The following is a 22,297-nucleotide window of genomic DNA, read 5'->3' as shown; positions in this document are numbered from 1 at the left end:
ATATACAGCCTTGCAAGACAATAGTAACAGTTTCTCCCTTAGGAACAGATTTTACAGCAGAAGTTCATCAGACAGTTATCTGAAATGTGGAACACAAAGTAGATTTCAATAGCATCATTTGAAGTACTCATGGCTCCCCACACCAGCTCCCCCTCAAGGCTGCACATCTGCCGGGGTGGTGGCTCTAAAACAGAAATCTAATCATGTCATCACTCTGGTTATTGCCCTCCAGTGGCTCTCCAACACACACAATGTCAAGGCCAAACTACTCTAGACAACAAACATAGCCCCTCTTTCCTCTGTCCTCTTCCCTTGCATCAGCCTTATCTTTCCCTGTTCTTTGCCTCACGCTTTATACTCTGACAACACTAACTCCTACTTTTTCTGGCCTCCAGGACTTCGGCTTGCAACAGCTCCTCTTCGCTGGGATAACCCCAATTCACTTATTTACTCAGTTCAGACATCACTCCTCCAGAAAGCTCCCTCTGACTCCCCCAGACTGAGCTAGGTAGTATCCTCTTTTTCCATAATACCCCTGAATATTACCTCTATTATAATTTGTATCACAAATAGCTGTTTAGAAGTCTGTTTTCCCAAAGAGTCTCTTTGGATCCTGGAGTAGGCTACCATGTTTTATTCATTTGGTATCAGAGTGCCCAAAACACAGTAGATGTTCAGTATACGTTTGTCGAATTAAATCAATAAAGGAACTAAAAGGAAGCACTCTGGAGATCTATAGAAAACTTTCAGGTTAAATACTAAACTATTGTGGTTTGCTGCATTTTTTTCTGCCATTTGGTTGTGACTCTCTTAATTAAAGTCGAACCAGGAAAACAGAAAGCACTGTAAGTATTTAATACAGAGAGAATTTAAAGAAAGGAATTGGACCCACAGATAACGGAAGCTCTGAGAAGCCAATGGGGAGTAAGGAAACCAGAGTTTAGCAAAAATCAGGAAACCACAACCACTCTGGGGCTGGAGGGACATATGGAGAAGACACTGTTACTGATGCAGGGTCACATGGAGGGCCTGCCTGGGGGGAGCTGCAACCATTAACATTGGCTGGCATGCAGCCTGAGGCAGAAAGAAACGGGGAGAAATACCCTCCAATCTCTTGCAGGAGCCTGTTATTGGGTGCTGTAAAGTAGATTTTCAACTCATCACAACCCCATGTGACAGAGTAGAACCGGCCCAGAGAGTTTTCTAGGCTGTAATCTTTACGGAAGCAGATCATCATGTCTTTCTCTTGTGGAGTGCAAGGTGGATTCAAACCACCAACCTTTCTTTGTGCTACCAGGGCTCCTTTGCTAGTGCCTACTACTGTCTAACTATCAGGAAGTCACTGGACACAAGAGGCTGCTGAGAAATGCAGCCTGCTGAGACCAAGTTCCCTGCCATTCAGGGCAGAGCAGAGCAGAGCAGAGCAGAGCAGAGCAGAGCAGAGCAGAGCAGAGCAGAGCAGAGCAGAGCAGAGGAGAGGAAGGGAGTGGCATGGCCCTGGAGGGAGCAGCCCAGGAGAGTACACTCTAACCAGTCACAACAGTACACGCTAGTTCCTAGAAAGATCCCTAAATTATCCAAACACCTACACCACAGAACGGGAGTCTGCTGTAAGGAATCTCTGCAGGTCATACAACCCTTGAATGTGGTCTGAAACGCCGTGGAGGGTAAGAAAGACATGAAACAATACGCGTATTCTTAATGTGGTACTGAAATGAGAAACTAGGGCTACTCTCTCACATGTGATAATTTCACATATTGCTCATTGTGAATAGGTATCCATCTGGTTTTTGGGTAGATACTTATTTTTACAACAGTTTTAAAACTGAATCTGGTGGGCAGCCATCATGTTACCAAAGAACAGGGAAGTCTGACCTTGTAAAACTTTTGGAACTTTCTAACCACATCGAAAAATTGCAACCCAAGCCATCTTGTACTCCCTGCCCCTCCCCTCATCACATTCCACGTGCAATGATCATGAAAGAGTAATGGAATCCCCAAGTGGAATAACAGTTCTTTTCAAATTAGATGATAAAAACTCAAAATTCTGACACGTAGCCAAATGACAATTCTCACATGGTGGAGGGTGGAAGGTAGACAGTGATCCGCTTCCAATTCTGGAATCTTTCCGAGGTGTAAATTGAACTTTCTGTGTAGTGCAGACAGCCAATGGTTGGAGGAACACACTCATCAGTGACAAGATGCCAGTCCCTGCCATTGTTCAGAGAATACTGGAGCTGCACACTGTGGGAGTTGCTGAAGGGCTTGCTACAGCCCATGCTCATTTCAAACTGCAAGAAGGTTGATGCTGACACGTGAAAATCCCAGGTCTCAGCATAACGTGGTTTTCCTATTAAAAAAAAAAAAGTTTAATGGTAGCATAGATTTGTACTCTCTTTTCTTATTTTGTATTTATGCTTGTAGTCAATACTTTCAATAGCAAACAAAAACGTCTTATCTTTAGTGCCTCATGTGTGCTTTGACTTATCACCTTTACTGAGTTTTTATTTAGTTACATAGGCCCAGGAATATGGAAGTCTGCCAACTTGAAAAGCTTTACTACCTTGAAGGGCCAACATAGGGTTTTAAGTCTGTAACCTGCAAACTCTGAAACACGGAATGTCTTCCTTCTTGCTTCTAATAAACCTTGTCTAATTATCCATGATTCTGTAAAAGACAGTCCCAAGTAAAGCCAAGTCTCTGGGCTCACCAAATTAGAGGACAATACAACATTTTACCCTAAGAGCCTCCCATAGCACAAACAGTTATGCACACACAGTTTTACATTAGAGAATTTCCTCTTGAGTTTTAGTTAATTTAGTTGTCTAGTTAATTAAATAGTCTCCCTTTATTTGGTGATAATCTATGCCATACCTATGTTTTCACTGAATATCAGAGCCGTATCCATAGAGAGACAGTCAATATCCACTTGGCCTCCTTGGATTCGATACCAGTTGGCTTGCAAATCTAAAGAGCCATCAAATTTGTCTTGAAACCCAGTTTGTGAGCTGTCATTCATTCCTATAAGGACATCATCCAAAGCCCACTGGGCTGAATGTTTTCCTAAAACCAGATGAAAAAAGGCAGTTAGAGAAGGTTCATTATATAGCAATATGAATAGCTTTATGGCTGTGATTTTAAATGAAATTGTCTAGAAATTGACAGCAAATTAAGCAACATGCAAAACATTGTGACTTTGACTATATGATCCGATCTAAAAGCTATCAAGAAACTTGAGGTGAATGATAACTTACCATGTTGCGGTTGCCACCATCGAAATGCCGTTGCAGGTGTCTTTGCCTCCCTTGGCAGGTCAATGGAAATGATCTGTGGCTCCAGAAACGACATGAAGTCCAACTCTCGAAGCAAATGCCATAGTATTCCATTGTCATTTGAATACTGAACAACAAGCCCTGAGTTAAAGGACATAAATCCAGTTACTCGGACAGCTTTCCTAGAGGCAAATAAGGCCAGGAACAGTATTTTTTAACTGGCGGGACTGCAGCAGAAAGTTCAAATTGTGTCTCAGAGAATGAGGGCACATTCGTCTAACTTCCAAGAATGAATTAGTAGACCTTAAGGCTCATCAATTTCTTGACAGTTTCTAACGCACTAACTCCCAGGAAATGGAGAAAAAATACATAAGCTCTTTTAAAGACCACTCAGCTTTGTATGAGTGATGAGTAGGTTGGTAAGGGGGACATAAAACCCTCCCCAGATCATGTCTTTGAATTTTAGATTCTGTGCTGAACATTACGAAGTCTCATATCATTATACACTCAGAAGAAATATCTCTATCTCCCCAACAAAAAATCAAGCTGTGCACTTCACTGCTGAAGCAACAGACAGTAAGCACTGCCCAATCTGAAATTCTATTAAGCAGAAAGATCTTTTTTACTGGCACTTAACACTTTATCAAACACCTTGGTCACTGAAGCCTGAATGAAGCCCAATTATTAAATAGCAAAGCCGAAAAATTCACTCCCCTCTAATGTTATTCCTACCTTCCTTTCTTTGCACCACCCTTTCACCCCTTCACTACCCCATCCACCCCTGCCTCTCCAACTGCCATCAGGGGAATGTGAGCTAGGGCACTGCACGTTAAAGGGTAGGAGACCTCATGTGCTACGCCTGCTGCCTCTCCGGGCAACATTTTTATTTTAAAAGGGGACACAGGGAAAAGGCAATGTTAAATGCAAAGGAAAAAATTACTAATGATGAAGTTGTGGGAATCATCAGGACAGGGTTTTTTTTTTTTTGTGGGAGAAGGCTTTGGGTTTCTTGGTATCTAACTGCCTACTCCATAACTGATCCTAAGACTGGCACTGCACAGTCATAATTATGACTGCGAGTATTCTCTGTTTTTTACATTTTCTGAGTATTCTCAGTAAAGTTGTATTTCTTATATTTATTTATTATAGTCTGACTTTCGGGGAAAATTATAAATCACTCATAGTATATACATCTTTTTATTTCCCTGTTATCGACTGACCAGAACACCTCAATCCCATTATCATGCTGGATAACAAAGAGTTTACTAAAATAAAGTTTCAAGAACTATTATGATAAAAATATAGAACTAAAAGAAAGCCTTTTAAGGCTAATCAATAGCATATGGGATTACTGTCACCAGATTTGACAAGGGATGATGCCAGGAACAATAATGACTAATATGCTAAAAATTAGAAACTTTAGGAAAATTAAGCCTGCCATATTTGAACCAGAAGAAATCATCAAATTGAAAGAGGCTAAAAGTAGCTCAAAGAACAGAAACTCTTTGGGGAGACAGCATGCTATATGCAGGTGCAGAGATCTGAGAGTTTCAGGGGGTTGAGGTGAGATCTATGTGTTGGAGAGGGAGAGAGTCACTGAAGTTCATGACGAAAATTGAAAATAGGCTGTGTCTAGTTTTTATTCCCAAGTTGAGGAGCATCTGCCAACTTTGATGGTTGTTCAAAATATACCTTACTGGGTTTTTAATGTGAGTTGAATAGAGTGAAGAGTGCAGACATTGCAAAACTTAGTTTTTCTGGGACTATTTATTTGTGCCAATATAGTTTACATTTAATAAGATCAAAAAAGAGGAAGAGTATTTTAGATAGTTACCTGGGGGTGACCTATTCAAAAAGTAGGGTTAGTACCAGAAATGAAGCATTGTGAGAATGAAATCTCACTGGGCTGGTCCTATTAGTGCCTTCTACTCAAAGTATGGTCCAAGGACCAGCACCTGTGTCACCTGGGAGCAGCCACTACCTGGGGTGGTTTTAAAATAGGTGCACAAATTGACACTTTGCCCTTCAAAAAGTGGAGCCTAATTCCCCTCCTTTTGAGTGTGGCCAGACTTAGTAACTTCCTTCTAAAGAGTAGAAGATTGTAGAAGTGAAGATGTGTGTGACTTCTGAGACTGGGCCATAAAGTCACTGCAGTTTCTAATTGTTCTTTCTTTTAGCTTGCTCTGGGGGAAGCCAGCTGACATGTAATGAAGACACCGAAGCAACTTTATGGGCAGGCCCACTAAGCAAGGAAGAGAAGTCTCTTGCCAACATCCAGCAAAGAACTGAGGCCTCTTACCAACAGCAACTAGAGTGAGCCATCTTGGAAACAGATTCTCCGCACTGACTAAGTCTATAGATGACCTTATTTGCAACCTCCTGAGAGATCCTGAGCCAGAACCACCCTATTAAACTGCTCCAGAATTCCTGACCACAGAAAGTGTAAGATAATATCTGTTGTTTTAAGTCACTAAGTTTTGGGGTAACTTGTTATATAGCATATCACCCCAGACCTACTGAATCAGAATATGCATTTTTAAAAGTCCCTCTAATTTAAATCCACCCACTGCCATCGAGTCGATTCCAACTCATAGCGACCCTATAGGACAGAGTAGAACTGCCCCATAGAGTTTCCAAGGAGCGCCTGATGGATTCGAACTGCTGACCTCTTGGTTAGCGGCTGTAGCCCTTAACCACTATGCCACTAGGGTTTCCAATAATTTAAATACACATTAAAATATGAGAAGCATGGCTCAAGAGGATCACACTCCATTTGGTTTCTGCTTGTTGCTTTCCCCTAATTAGCTTTTTCAGGAGTGTCACTTACACCTGTAGGTATGAACAGGATCTGCAGAGATGAGGGCCACAGCTCTAAAGGACAATGAAGGAGGTGCCTCTGCAGTAAGTATGGAGGAGTGGATGTAATGCAAGAAAGGGAAATAGCAATATCCATATTTTATATCAACTGCTGAGCCTCGTTAGCTGCATGTCATCCAACACATTGTACATCTGAATAAACCGAGCAATTTAAGCTCATCTACTGAGTGTCTAAGGCACGTAAAACATCTCTCTTTTCAAACTATAACTCCATCTGCATTCTGCCCAGTCTTACTGAAAACAGCCTAATTTTGATTTTAATTCCAAATGTGTAAATTGATGCTTCAACTTGAGTAAGTAAAATATCTTGACTTTCATCACTGGAAGACATTTACCCAAGGATTGGAGCAGATTTACATTTCAACAACCAGTTTTCAGTAAATGGCTGAGAAATGCCTGTGGGATGTGAATTACATGGCCAGCATTGAGTTTAAGAAAAAGGCTCAAGACTAGTTGAGAAAACGTTGCTTGTTACTAAGAAGATCCTAAGGGGAATTTCCCCACCGCGTACGTGGTAATCAGAGGTTAAGTACAGTGCGGAGCCTCATATTCAAGATACGCAGATGCTTCCTATTATACTCTGCCCAGGGTTTAAATTCCTACATAAACAGGGGTACAGATTTGTAATTTCCAAAAGAGTCATGCACACAACTGTTACATTATCCCAACCACAATCATCTATTTAAAAATGGTAATTTTATTACAAAGGCTTAAGAAAACATTAAAATGCTCTGCCTCTGCAATTAGAAAACAATGTCCTGAGGATAGGACCACGTCTCCTTTTGTACTTATCAAGGGAGGGTAGGTGCTCAAGAAATATTCATTTGTTTTGAACTACATATTGAATCTGTAGGACGATCTCTTAAAAACTTAAGTCAGATTATGCCACTGCCCTGCCTAAAAGCCTTCAGTGGCTTCCAGGACACAGAGATTCAAACCTCATCTCCTCATCATGGTCAGCAAGGTGCTGTGACTAGGTCCTGCCTTCATCTCAGATCATGCCCCCTCTCTTCACAAGCCCCAAGCACACAGGCCTCTTCCTGTTCCTGTCTCACTTTGTGCCCTTTGCTGTTTCTTCTGCCTGGAAAATTTGGCCTGAGTTTATCATGTGGCTGGCTTCTTCTCTTCCTTTAGTTTTTAAATTAAATGTCACTTCCTCAGTGTGGTGTGATGAATTGCTTTTATATGGCCTTTCTTGCCATGGTCTTGTAAGATACACATTATTATTGGGTGAGACTATGCAAATAAGATGCTTGTGGTGCACCAAGGAATTGGACAGCATGCTAACAATGCAAATAAGGTGCATGGAGCCCTGTGGGGGTGGGACCATGCAAATAAGGTGTATAGAACCCTAACAAGTGGATTGGTCAGTTTGGCTATCCTGTTGGGCTTAAAAAGAGAGACAATTCCAGAGTAGAGGGGGGACCTCACTACCTCCAAGAAAAACGAGCCAGGAGTAGAGCATGCTGAGAACCTCCTAGACCCAGGAGACAGAGTTTTAACACCGGAAATGGCACAACATGGTGAGAAGCAGTGGTGGACAAACGGTGGCAGGAAAACCAGGAGACTGGCATGAGACAGCATGGTAGGTTTTCTAGCCCATGTAGTGAGGCAGCTACAGTGGGTGTGCTGATCCATGGAGTGAGAGAGCTGAGCACCTTTGGGCAGGAGGCTTACTTGCAGAGTGGGGTGCCTCTGGGCACTTACTGGCAGAGCTAAAGAAGTTTGTAAAACTTGCCCAGGCAAGGCAGAGACTAGGCTGAGAGGTGAAAGACCAAGAGACTGAGAGGCTGAGAGGCCAAGGGCTAGAGAGAGGCCTGGCTGTGGGCTTGCCTAAGAAGAAGCTGTCCTTATGGAAGAACTGTATTCTGAGTTATTCCTAATCTTGAATTGTAACCTGTTACTTCCCTAATAAATTCTATAATCATTAGTATTGTCTGTGAGTTCTGTGTGGCCACTGCAATAAATTATTGGACACAGCAAAGAAGTAGAGAGTGCTGTGGGAGGGATGGCTGGTGCGAGAATTGGTGAAAAGGTTGGAGATAGTAGGTATATCTGACCTCTACCTCATAGGAATCAGCCTTGGGCTGTTGATCTTGATTCTCCTCCCTCTTGTGAAGTCAGAGGAGGTCAGATGCCCCCACCACACTATATGTTACACGAAGTATGCCCCTAACCCCACCATTCTATCTAAGTCATCTACCCCCACCCTCTCCATCCTCTCCCTTAAGTTTGCTTTCCATGTCAACAGTTTATTTCTGTTTAGCCCTTACACTCTAAAACGCTTCTATTTCCTTATTATTATCTGACTCCTCTTACTAGAATGTAAGCTCCCATAAGGGTGGAGACTTTGCTGTGGTAATCAATAGTACTGGTCACCAAATACTTCTGGTTCTATCCATTCTGGTACATAGTAGGTTTGTACTTCTTATTCCCTTCACCATGCTCTCTCTTTTCTTGTGCCACAATGTGAGCAAAATCCAGACTCTAGACAGTGGTGTGCCATCATCCTGGGTGTTTGAATGAGGACAGAGTGGGACAGAGCTCTCAGATCACCCATATGGAAATGTAGCATGAGGGAGAAATAAACCATTTTGGTCTTAACCACTGAAATTTTGAGGGTTGGCTGTTGTTGCAGCAGAACCTAGCTCATCATGACAGATGTATTTCTCTTTTGGTGACACTGTATCCACAGCATCTAGAACAGTGCTTGGCTTAAAGTAGATTCTTAATATTTGTTGAAGAAATTAATGAATGTAAAAAGGTCTATGAAAGTTTCTAGGCTGCTGCTTTAGTGAACAGATGATCTGGATGAGTACTAGACTAAAACACTGAGATACTTAGAAAAAGTCACTAAAGCCTTCAGGTAGTGATATGATGACCAAGGAAATTTAGAAATGACCGGAGGTACCAGTAGCTTTATTGACCAACAGGTACTGTTCAGGCTAATGTGTTTTAGAAAGTCATGTCTGAGATAATAACAAACTTAGAAGCTGCAAAACTCTATATGCCATTCATGAAACCAAGGTTAGGAGTAAGACCCAACTGGGAAGCTCAGGGATTTTGTGCTAGGAACCAATTCACATTCAGGGTTCCCTAAGGAATCCCATGAGCTCTGAAGAGCTCCTGGGGGTGATTTATACTTAAGCCTTTTGCATGTATTTCAGAACTGAATCATGTGAGGCAGAAGATGATATGGGTGCCCAGGTAGAGTAGAATCAGGGTAAGGAGAGAGGCAGTGTAGCATGGCAGTTAAAGCCGAGGCTCTGGAGCCAGCACGAGTAGTTCGAATCCCTGCACATCCACTTACTAGGCATATGAACTTGAGTAAGTTACTGAATCTCCCTGTGCTTCAGCTTCTACATCTGTAAAATAGGACTAATAATACTACCTGTGGCAAGAGAGATGATGGAGATTAAATGAATTAACACAGGGCAAACCTTCAGAACAGTGCCTTACACATAATAGGTGCTCAGTAAAAGGTAAGGTTTGTTATTACCAAGAATTGCTCCTCCTACCCAAGGATTCTTGTCCCCTCAGAATGTTTAGGGGCAGGAAGCAGTGTTTTTGTTTTTGAACCTAGATTGATCTTTTTTTTTTTTGAACTTTAGATGAAGGTTTACAGAACACACTAGTTTCTCACCAGTTATTACACGTGTTGTTGTATGAGATTGGTTAACAACCCCACGGCATGTCAACACTCTCCCTTCTTAATCCCGGGTTCCCTATTGCCAACTTTCCTGTTCTCTCCTGCCTTCCAGTCCCTGCCCCAGGGCTGATGTGCCCCTTTAGTCTTGTTTTGTTCCATCGGCTTGTTCAATCTTTAGTAAAGGGTGAACCTCAGGAGCAGCCTCATTACTGAGCTGAAAGTGTGTCCAGGGGCCATACTCTTAGGGTTTCTCCAGTCTCTGTCATGCCAGCAAGTCTGGTCTTTGAGTAAGAATTTTGTTCTACATTTTTCTCCAGCTCTGTCTGGGACCCTCTATTGTGATCCCTGTCACAGCAGTCAGTGGTGGTAGCTGGGCACCATCTAGTTGTACTGGACTCAGTCTGATAGAGGCCATGGTAGATGTGGTCCATTAGTCTTTTAGACTAATCTTTCCTTTGTGTCTTTAGTTTTCTTCATTCTTTCTTGCTCCCAAAAGGGAGGAAGCAGTGTTTGATGTAGACATATTTCTAGCTTTCATGCTAAACATTTAAGTCTCTGCCACTTTTTTTCTCCCTATGAGAAGTTACAAAGAAAAAGGGTTCCCTAAAGCAAATACTGTCTGATTCTGCCTACACCCAGGGCAGACCTGATGCTGGTCTGATTTAGGGATCTGAATGAAAAATGCTCAGAGACTTGGCCCTAGCTCTATGCAGACGCTATGGGAGAAGAGATGTTATGTAGGGTGGAGTATTAGTCTAAAAAATCCTGGTTTAACGTTGGGAGGAAAAAGGACTAATTTGCCAATAGTAACTACTTCTATGGAAACATAGCAGCTTACCTTCATTTCTTGCTCTTGGTTTGATGCAGGTAATACCTGAAGTTTTGCTCCCAATTTGTATGTAAAATTGAACAAGTCTGGGGAAAAAAATCAGTTACTTACACAAGTGAATTCAAGAGACTTAATCCTTTGTATTTTGACATATTAAAAATCTCCTATAGTTCTTAAATACTACTTTTAAAACCCAAAGGGCATATGACAAGCAGAAACTACACAGATCATTGCAAATTAATTCTGTAATCATTTAGGCAGAGTTAATTAATTAATATAGCCAGTGATTTTATCCTGTAATAGTGATCTAAGCCAAAAGAATCCTAAATCATTAACCCCATTTCATCAGGAAAGTCTGATGTAAAGTCATTTAATGGAATTACTGAAATGGAAGATCCTTAAATCCAGATAACACCACCCTTGGACATTCAAGATGGAAAAAAGGAAAAAAAGGTATATTTCTAAATCTAACACTAAGAACTTGAATGTTGTATTTGTTTAGGGCCAGATAATGGCCTATGCATTACTAACTTAGACACACATGGCCTAAGTTTTCACAAAGTGACACTCACTTGGTATGATGTAAGTTATGCCTAAGTCCACAGTAACCAACACGCCTCTGTGAGAAGGATGTGAAGGAAGGCAAAGAAAAAAATATGACACTAAATCCTATATATCCGTGAGGATTAGGCCTAGAAATTTCAAAAATTTCTTCAGTTCCCTTTCATCCAATTCAAATAATTTAACTGATAGAAAACCATAGTTTTATGTTAGGTGTGCTACTATTTCACTTCACCTTAAAACTGGGCAATTATTTCTTTCACCAGTAGATGTCAGTGCAGGTATCTTAAAATTTGGGGGCAGTTTTCAAAAAGTAAGAACAAATAAATGAGGGTGCATCAGTTTATCGACTTGACGGCACTGAGTTTACTGGGATCAGTTTAGGACATAGAATTTAAAGTTGAAAAATTACTTGTTTCACATAGTATACATTAAAAATAATACCCAATAGTCTTCATAACAACATAGAACCTTAGAAAACATAGCTGACGTACACTAGACATGTATGCCTTAGGGATGACTATACACTGATTAATGACTTGTGATATATTTTTGGTAGAAGATATCTATTTCATTATGGAGTTAAAGTTATTCTACATTTTTATATAACAAACCTACGTGATGTAGCAAATATTATGCTCATAGAGTATTTAAGTATTAAATACTTACCTGATATTCCTGGTGTCCAGAGGGACAGTCCTTGCTTCCCTTTTCCCAGGCCCATTGAAGTAGAGAGATTTGCCATCGTTAAGTGTTCCACAGCCAGTTCCAACCTGGCCGCCGGTTATCTTGTACCACAGGGGGCTGAGTTTCCCCTCAAATCTATCGAACATCTCACTATGATTAGGGATATTAGACACACAGGTTCCTTGAGCAGCTTCGGAAAAAAGTAATACACAGAAGAGATGCTTTGTTGAAATTGCTAAACATTAAAAGTATTTTCAGCATAAGGAAAAGCAAGTATTTCTAATGTCTTAGGGGGAAAGAAGTCACATGGAAATTTGTATCTCCAAATTGTCTGTCTAAAATATAGCCATTGAAAACACTACTCCACCTCTAAAGTAAAAAATGTTAATAAAGAGAGATTTTGGGAACCACACATTTCTACAGTTCTTGTTACAGGATTTGTGTAAACTAAGAGATAGGTTTTGTCCATAATAAAATTTGCTAGTTTGTTGTCCTTCTATTAGAGAATTAATAAAGGAAATCAATCTCAGATTTTTGAAAACCACCCCTGAAACCACAAGTGGATAATACGTTCCACAGGTGGCCTGTAACAACATATGTTTGTCTTTGGTCATACACCAGATGAAGGCCAGACACTGAAATGCTAAAGGAGCCTTTTGAAGTCGCCTCCAGAAAAAAACCCTAAAAAAGATTTCGGAGTTTATGATATTCTCTCCGGTTTTACTCTTAAATCTCAGCTTACTTTTCATTTTTCCTCTAGCAACATCCAATTTAAAGATCACATTAGAGGCCCTGCAGCAAAGTGATTAAGAGCTTGGGTCTTAGAATCTGACCCAGGGTTTAAAGCTCAGCTCCAGCAACTCCTGGCTGTATGACCTTGAAAGAGTTACTAAACCTTTCTGTGCCTCAATTTCTTCATATGTAAACAGGAACAATAGCAATCCTATGATGCAGGCTTATTGTTAGGATTAAATAAGATGAAATAAAAAGTACTTAGTATAGTGCCTGGCAGGAAACCCTGGTGGCATAGTAGTTAAGTGCCATGGCTGCTAACCAAAGGGTTGGCAGTTCGAATCCACGAGGCGCTCCTTGGAAACTCTATGGGACAGTTCTACTCTGTCCTATAGGGTTGCTATGAGTCGGAACCGACTCGATGGCACTGGCTTTGGTCTTTTTGGTTTATAGTGCCTGATATGCAGTAGGGCCTCAAGAAATGTTAACTGTTATTAATTAACGAATCAGTCTCAGAGAATGAAATTTCTGTCGTCGTGTTTTTCTTCCTTAGCATGTTTCTCCTCCTTGTGGTGGTTCTTAGCTGCCGTCGAATCAGCCCCTGACTCATGGTGACTCCATGCACAAGGGAATGAAACGATGCCATCCCCATGACCAGGTGCAGATCAGATCATTGTGATCCATAGGGTTTTCACTGGCTGATTTTTCGGAAGTGGATCACCAGTCTTTTCTGCCTAGTCCATCTTAGTCTGGAAGCTCTGCTGAAACCTGTTTAGCATTATGACATACAAGCCTCCACCGACAAACAGGTGGTGGCTGTACATGAGGTCCACTGGCCGGGAATCAAGCCGGGCTCTCCTGCATGGAAGGTGAGAATTCTACCACTGAACTACCACTGCCCTCTTTCTATTCCTTAAACCTATTACCATTGAGTTGATTCCAACTCACAGAGATCCTATAGAGCAGGAAAGCTGTCCCATAGGACTTCCAAGGCTGTAATCTTTACAGAAACGAACTGCCACCCTGGCAGCTGGTGGGTATGAACCCTGACCTTTTGGGTAGCAGCCAAGAGCTTTAACCACTGTGCCACCAGGGCTCCTTTCTCTTCTTTAGGCAGCTCGAACCTTAGCATTTCATGTACCTGGGTTGTAAATTCCTATAAATCTCAGGCTTAAAGAATAGTAAACTGGGATTCTATATCCTTGGGAGAAGTAACCTGAAATATAGTAACCAGAGAAGAGTATTTTACAAACAAACCATCAGACACCATGTATTTAGCCTTACCGGTATACCCCAGGTCACAGAAACACACTCCTGAAACACAGTCCCCGTGGCCACTGCAGTAACTGGGACAAGGCTCAGATATATACACTCCGTCCAAGCCAAATGGAGGCACGTTTTTCTGTGAGCTGCTTTCCTGGATCCATCGGAATCTGGTTTTGCTGCTGGGAAAAACAACACATCTGTTTCTTATGCTAACGTCTTATACCAAAGCACTTCATAAAGTGGTTCATAAGAATTTGAGAGATTTAATATTTATTTGAAGGTCATGCTAGCTTGACTGCACACCTAACCTTCATAAGGTGTTTCTCTCAGATGTTCTCAAAACTTCTTGATTTCTTCTTCAGCATATATGTTTCAGTATCAGAAGGACATCAGGTATAGAAAGCTTTTGTGTGTGTGTGTGGTAAATATATATGTAACAAAGCATTTGCCATTTCAATATTCTTCACATAGGTACAAAAGACTTCTGATGGGCAGAAACACATTACATATTTTTACTTACATTATTTTCTCCTTTAGTAAGAAATAAAACCCAGAAAGATATTTTTCTTTTACTTAAATTAATTTTTACCCCTTCATTGCATGAATTTTATGGGTGTTTTCAGAAGAGGCTATTTGGATATTTTTGAAGTCATCAGGTAGAATGTTCTTTGCTAGGGCACACATAGGGAATTTGGTTATTTGCCATTGGCATGATTCTGGTAGGGAAGAGTAAGTTTGTACTGACAGCTCTCCTCCCACCTGTTGCCTTCCTGTTCTTCCTCTTTATCTTTCATCTTTAAATCTCCAAGACACTCATTCTATGCACTCTTAGCAACCAGCTGGGCTGCCAATGAACACTGGTAACTGCCAATGGACAAAACACAGACCTAGGAGCAGTGCTTCAAAACCCTGGAAAACCAGTGTGCTGGGCTGCTGCCCAGTCCTTCTTCCCCTAGAACAACATTTTTTAAGCTGCTAGACTAAAACTTGTCCCAATCACTGTTTTGCCTTTTCAATCCTTTCAACACAACTCTTTTCTTTTCAAATATATAGAAACTCACACACATTTATAGTTTCATACCAGGAAAATTACCTCTTTACTTCCAGTTCTAGTGAAATCAAAGAAGAAAAAAGATTAGGATATCTAGATTCTAATTAATTTTGCTGCCAATATTTACAGACTTTTGGGTGAATCTTAGTAAGCAAGGGTGAAGAATTTTAAAGATTAATGAAGACTGTCAATGATAAGTGTAGACAAAGATGGCTCCTTCTCCCTTCTATTACTGTGAAAATAATATGGCACTATCAGAATGCATTTAGTTTTGGCTTTTCAAATAGTGATTTGGCAACACTGAACCATAACCACAGCCTTTTTTTTTTCTTTCATTATTTTAAATTACCTACTCTTGGAAAATTTTCAAAATTTAACCAACAAGGTTGTTTACTAGGTTTACAGGTTTTCAGAGAATAAAACCAACTAAACAAAACAAAAAGACCCAAACCCATTGCTGTTGAGTTAATCCTGACTCATAGTGACCCTATAGGACAGAGCAGAACTGTGCCATACGGTTTCCAAGGAGCTGTTGGTGGATTCGAACTGCTGACCTTTTGGTTAGCAGTCGCGCTCTTAATCACTGCACCACCAGGGCTCCTTTCAGAGATTACTCGCCTATTAGGTAAGCCCCAGTTTCAGTGTATTAAGAGGAAGGTGAACGCATTTTTTATTTCCTTTGGAGCTAATTCAGCATATATGGGTCTTATTTTTCAAGGCAAAACAGAAGTGAATTAAAGAGGATTAGAAAAGGAAAACAAAAGCAAAAAAAAAAAAAAAAAAAGGATTCTAAGAAAATACAGTTGTCCTTAATGTCATGAACCTTGGGAAAATTCCTTCCACTGGGCTTGCAAAATTACTCAGCCTGTGAAGAGTTTTTTTCATCTCAAAGGAAGTAGATAGAATTGACAAATGGTAGCTTTTGCCAATTGCTCTTAAGCAAAATGTTAAGGCCTCTAAGCTCCTTCCAAAAGATAGCTTGTATACCTAAGATAAAAGAGAAAAACAGGCCAGTTTCCCGAAACAAGTCCTCTTTGATTAGAAGTCACATTTGGGTCTTCTTTTTATTTTTTTCTAATAGAACTCAGAGAGACATGGATCCCAAAATTTTGCTCCACTGAAAGAAATAAAAAAGGTAAGAACAACCTCTCTTTCTCCCATCCAAGCAGTAGCCCTGGGCAAAGTGAGGGCATCTTTCCATCAACTGCCCCACTTTGATGAAGAAGCAGGCTCAGATTTGGGCACAGAGTTGTTCAAAGGGTTGAATAATTTCATCCTTAGGTGGAATTATAGAAGCAATTTTGGTAATCTGATAGGGAATGAAGGGCGAGTGAAACCCTTTGACCTATATCTATTTCTTATTGTTGTTGTTGCTAGGTGCCATTGAGTCAGTTCTGACTCATGGCAACCCTGTGTACAACAGAACGGAACACTGCCTGGTCCTGCACCATCTTCACAACTATTGTTATGCTCACGCTCATTGTTGCAGCCACTGAGTCAGTCCATCTTGTTGAGAGCCTTCTTCTTTTTTGCTGACCCTGTACGTTACCAAGCATGATGTCCTTTTCCAGGGACTGATCCCTCCTGATAACATGTCCAAAGTATATGAGATGTTGTCTCGCCATCCTTGCTCCTAAGGAACATTCTGGTTGTACTTCTTCCAAGACAGATTTGTTCTTTCTTTCGGCAGTCCACGGTACATTCAATATTCTTTGCCAATGACACAAGTCAAAGGCATCAATTCTTTGGTTTTCCTTATTCATCATCCAGCTTTTGTATGCATATGAGGCGACTGAAAACACCATCGCTTGGGTCAGGCGCACCTTAGTCTTCAAGGTGACATGTTTGCTTTTCAACACTTTAGGGAGGTCTTCTGCAGCAGATTTGTTCAATGCAATGTGTCTTTTGATTTCTTGACTGCTGCTCCCATGGGTAGATACAAGTAAAATTAAATCGTTGACAACTTCAATCTTTTCTCCGTTTATCGTGATGTTGCTTATCGGTCCAGTTGTGAGCATTTGTGTTTTCTTTATGTTGAGGTGCAGTCTATACTGAAGGCTGTGACCTTGGATCTTCATCAGTAAGTGCTTCAAGTCCTCTTCACTTCCAGCAAGCAAGGTCGTCTCATCTGCCTAATGCAGGTTGTTAACAAGTCTTCCTTCAATCCTGATGCTCTGTTCTTCATATAGTCCAGCTTCTCAGATTATTTGTGCAGCACACAGATTGAATAGGTATGGTGAAACGATACAACCCTGATGCACATCTTTCCTGACCTTAAGCCATGCAGTATCCCCTTGATCTGTTTGAATGGCTGCCTCTTAATCTCTATACAGGTTCCTCATGAGCACAATTTAGTGTTCCGGAATTCCCATTCTTTGCAATGTTATCCATAATTTGTTATGATCCACCCAGCCTTTGCATTGTCAATAAAACACAAGTAAACATCTTTCTGGTATTCTCTGCTTTTAGCCAGGATCCATCTGACATCAGCTATGATATCCCTGGTTCTGTGTATTCTTCTGAATTCGGCTTGAATTTCTAGCAGTTCTCTGTCCATATACTGCTGTTTCTTGGGGTCCTGTAACTTGCATGATGATAACAAAAGAATCAAGGTCTGGTCTGGCCAGAGTGAAAAGGCACCCTTGTTTGCAGATCCTAAACTCCTAGAGTCATATTCTTTAAGAAATACAGTACACTGCTAGGTGTTTAAGAAGACAGAAGACATCTGGAGCTTAGTCTTAAGGATTCTATATTTAAATAGAAAAAACAACACTAAACAAAAAGACTATTCATTTGGTTAGTAGGGTGAGGCCAGGACCTGTGCTTCAAACCACTTCAAACTGGTTAGTCATGGCCTACGAACTGAAACCGGAACAGACCAGAAGTTTTACAATTTGGGTGATTGAGAATGATAACCAATTATGGGTTGAAGGCCTGGAATGGGAGACTTGGAAGAGGTATAGTGAGCCCTTTCAGGAGCCTGATGTGTGAGACTGGATTATCGGCAGGACTGTGGGGAGTGACACACATTCAAGGCGGCGTGGTACACCACTATCTCTGAGGGGGCACCGCTGTTTCTGACTCTGTTCAGTATCTCATGATGGCCAAGAGATTTGGTTGCTATGCAATATGTATGCTGCCCTTGTTTTCTAAGATTAGGTTTCTAGCAGGGCTTAGACTCATAATTTTTCCTATTGTGGTTATCATTTCAGTTCACCCCAATTTCACAAATTCGGGTCTGTTCTGGTTTTGTTTCCTCGGCTGTGACCAAACCAGGAAGAACCAGTTTGAAGCCCTGGCCAGGACACGGTGAATCATGGCTGAGGGTCCTAGATGAAAAGATTATATTTAAGAATGAAAGGGCAAGAAATCTTTCTTTTCCTTCTTTTAACCTTTGCTAGTTAGTTTTTTGTTGGAACGTGTGACTCAAAGCAACAAAGGTTTCGTTGGTTTCATTTCCATCCCTCCAAGTTGTGCCTGGTTCCTGATGCCTACTGCTGTTCTGTTCCCTCTGTAGCACACTCTGGGGATTAAGCACCAGTAATTTAGCAACTCAGAGTTGTTGGAGAAAGGGGAAGAACTGGAGGAGTTCACTAAAAGAATTATAGTCAGAGAGACCAAGAGAAGGGAGGGTGTAAGTAAAACAAAGTTAAACTAAAAAGTATGTCTAGATTTCACAAAGTTTTTATCTTTTTTAAAATGGAGGAGATAGTGATTTGCGATGATGATGATGATGTGTGTGCATGTGTTATTCTTGTCTTCTGGTAGACATAGAAGAAAGCAGAACAATTATTTATTGCTGAAAAGTTTTTATTTTAGAAAAAAATACAAAAGAAGTTGTTTTCATTGTAGTTGAACACCTATTGCTGGTACTTATTCCTCATTCAACTTTCCTTCAGTCAACCAACATTTACCAAGCACCTACAGTATGCCAGGCACATTGCTAGGGCTGGGATACAGTGGGGACAAAAACTTTGCCTTCAAGTAGCCCATAGTTGAGTGAGAAGCCATACTTAAATCAAACCCCTGTGCAAGGAAATGTAAACGTGCAACTCTGACAATTGCTACCATTAAGAAGGGCATAAAGCCTAGATGGGATGTAATAGAGGTCTTTGACTAGATAGCAGCAAGGCCTGGGTCTTGGAGGATTCTCAGGAAGTGATGATTGGGGAGAAAGAAAGAGTTTAATCCTATATAGTTTTACTAGAAACAAACCATGGTGTGGTGCTGGGCATTCTTAATAAGCCTTCTCCATTGTCCTCCATGTACCAGATAAGGAAGAAAAAGGAAAAGATAAGACTCTATCTCTCTGTCTCTATTCCCTATTTTCACCTTTGCTTGGAGGATGCCTAAATGAGTAGAAGACCTGGCTTCTACACGCTATCCTTCCACCATGTCATAGTTCAGAGAGATGCTGCATCTGCTTTTTAAACTGGGAAGGCTCCTGTGCACTTGTTTGTTCTGTGCAGAAGTAAACTGGTAATGGGTAGAGGTGGAGGAGACAGTCTTCAGAATATGAAACAACTGTGTTAAGCCTTGCTTAGAGACACCATCTTTTGCATTCTGTATAAGGAGCCTAGAACAGACTGCGTGGCATACTATATATCTGGAGGGGGATGCCTCTGAGAGTTGGAAGGGATGTTTTAGCATACATTCAGTACTGCCACCACTGTCTCTCCTCTGTAGGCAAGATTTAGGTGAATTAATATGAGCACAAACTGCTGCTTTGAGAAAGTCTCCTTAGAATTATTTCTGAAAGCGCAACATTTTAACACTTGGAATTCGCAGCTTTCCAATACTCCATTTGGAGATATCTGAGTTTGTTGAACATACTGTAGAAGGATCAATAACAGCTTTTTTACTCAGGCTAAAGTTGAAGCGTATTTCCTGTCATGTAGTAGAGGGCTCTTCATCACAAATGCTATCGACCAGCAAGCTGGATGGTATTCGAGATTACTCAGGATGCTTGATTTTAATGAGGGAAAATTTCATCTCCAAAAGCTGAGGTCCAAGAAAATACTGATACATTGGGAGCCTCAAAATATTGGCTTACTCTGTGATACTAAAGACAAGCTTCTCTTATTTCTCATGTGGCTTTACCATTTAAGTCATGCCGCCCAACATCAAGCAGCCTGCACTTTCAGATTCAGCTGTATATTATCTGGCTTTGAGGAAATCAAGTCAGATTTGCGTTCTTCGCAAGGCTTTGAATGAGCTCATTCTAGTTCTAATCCATGCTGAAAATTTACATTTCTAACAAGTTCCCAGGAAGTTATAGGTAAGAATCATCTGGGGATCATAAGTGATTCTTTCGTACAACTTCCTGGGAACTTGTTAGAAGGGTAAATTCTCAGCAGGGGTTTGAACTGGAATGAACTGGTCTGACATCCTGGTTCCTTGGCTCCTAGTTGTATTGACAACTTTTTCATAGTGATGTCTTCCAGCACTCTGATAGTCTATTAATTGCAGCAAAGATGCACCACTTGATGCTCCCCAACTTGTTTGAAGGTACTAAGTTTTGGGGTGGTGTATTCTGTAGCAATAGGCAACTGGTAAAGTAATTGTACCTAGAAGCAAAGCCTTAACAAATACCTAAAGCACATTTATGACTTGCTTTGACCAATATAACGTGGCAGATAAGATAAGGCCTTGAAGCTTCTACTTTTGTTCTCTTCAAACTCTGGGATCACTTAACTCTGAAAAATACTGAGATGAAGGACCACATAAAGAGAGAGGCCCATCACGTGCACAGACACCCGCCCTCCCAACCCCACCATGTTTTGTCCCAGAGCTCTTTTCCTCAAGAGTTATTTCTTAGATATGCATCCTTAGGCTATACGCATCCTTTTAGGCCATCAAGATATTCAGTAAAGATATGTTTCCAAGGAATGGAAGCTACAGCACAAAATAGGAATGATCTACTTTACCTGGCTGCAAGAGACCTTGGAATAACAATGGTGATTCTTGTCCATTCTTCAAAGTCCCCCGTGTGATACATGGTGGGCTCACTGAGTTCTCTGGAGTTGCCCTCACATCCTTTGCCTGCAGAAGCTGGGTAACAGCCTTCTTTCACCAGAAACCAGGACATACCAGCATCATGAGAGTACTGAAGGAGAACTGGGGCCGTGCTGCTGAATTGATTGGCACACCCTATGTTTAGCTATTAAAGGAAGGACAGAATTACACAAGGCTTTGGTTCAAAGTCATCATCAACAAATTAGGTGCTACAGCAGTCAGGACCCTTTCTACTAAGCCTGCGTTAAATTTACAACAATAAGCAGCTCAGTCCCAACCCAAACTCATCTATAGGTTCTGGAATTCCTTGTTCAGGCAAGTGATACAAAAAACAACAACAAAAAAAACCCAATTGCTATTGAGTCGATCTGACTCATGGCAACCCCATGTGTGTCACATTAGAACTGTGCTCCATAGGGTTTTCAATGGCTAATTTGGGGGCAGTAAATTTCCATGCCTTTCTTCCGAGGCACCTCTGGCTAGACTCGAACCTCCAACCTTTTGGTTAGCAGCTGAGCATAAACAGGTACTTTTTAATAGTAAGCTGTACCAGCTGCTCATTTTGTGGATTTCTTGGGATTTATAAGAGGGAAGACAGAAGCACAGCATCTGTGGTGTTGAAGTCTCAGACAAAAGATCAATAGCTAAGAAACTGCTTTTTGCTTTCTTCTCAGAGGGTATAAACAGAGGAAAGCAAAAGATGGAGAAGCAGCCGCCCTCTTCAGGACACAAAGGTCACCCGAAGAGAGGGCTGTCCTTTCTGTTTCCAGTGGCACAAACATCTTTATTCTGTTTTCTTGCAAAAGCTCAGTAAGAAATCAGTGCCAACTTAGATAGAAGAGCTGAGTTGTTTTTTTTTTTTTTTCCACAGCATCATATAAGCAACATAATCCAGAACTAAAACTGTTACTGTTTTGTGCGTTCATGTAGGGGACTGTCATCATAGGAACAGCAACATCAAAAAAAACAACAAAAAAAACATTTTTTAAAATGCAACCTAAATCCCAATACCGTAGCATAACTATTTTTATTTTTCTGTGTTCTCTTCCGACATTTACATGGAAATATGTATTTTGGTCATATAATTGCAATTCTCACACTTCTAGAGCTTTTCTCATATTTTCTACGTAAAGTATTATTTGGTTATTACATGTAGCATTGCAAAGAATCTATCTTTTTCCTTCAGTTGATTTGTTATCACCAGATAAATTCCTACCATTAATATTACTGAGGTAAAAATGTAGAACCACTTTAAAATATCTGGGTATATGTGTTCATTTAACATTGCTTGAGTTCAAATGAATCAATTTTACTACAACTGTGGGTATTATTACAGTGTAAGATAGTTTCTTTCTAAA

At 40.8% G+C, this 22,297-nt stretch overlaps 1 protein-coding gene across 1 annotated transcript in view; it reads right to left on the bottom strand.

The window, feature by feature from the left end:
- The window catches only part of RELN (reelin), a 525,949-nt gene that overhangs the window by 82,077 nt on the left and 421,575 nt on the right, over positions 1-22,297 (bottom strand). The window contains exons 28-34 of the mRNA XM_064289885.1: positions 20,852-21,084; positions 13,892-14,049; positions 11,858-12,065; positions 10,637-10,713; positions 3,255-3,413; positions 2,875-3,063; positions 2,077-2,350 (exon numbers count right to left, since the gene is read on the bottom strand). Of these exons, the coding sequence (XP_064145955.1) occupies positions 2,077-2,350; positions 2,875-3,063; positions 3,255-3,413; positions 10,637-10,713; positions 11,858-12,065; positions 13,892-14,049; positions 20,852-21,084 (1,298 nt within the window). The remainder of the gene's footprint in view (positions 1-2,076; positions 2,351-2,874; positions 3,064-3,254; positions 3,414-10,636; positions 10,714-11,857; positions 12,066-13,891; positions 14,050-20,851; positions 21,085-22,297) is intronic.

The sequence above is a fragment of the Loxodonta africana genome, chromosome 8 (genome assembly GCF_030014295.1).
Source record: "Loxodonta africana isolate mLoxAfr1 chromosome 8, mLoxAfr1.hap2, whole genome shotgun sequence".
Taxonomy (NCBI): Eukaryota; Metazoa; Chordata; class Mammalia; order Proboscidea; family Elephantidae; genus Loxodonta; species Loxodonta africana.
Note: the sequence above shows the minus strand (reverse complement) of the source record. Positions and strands in the feature narration are given on the sequence as shown.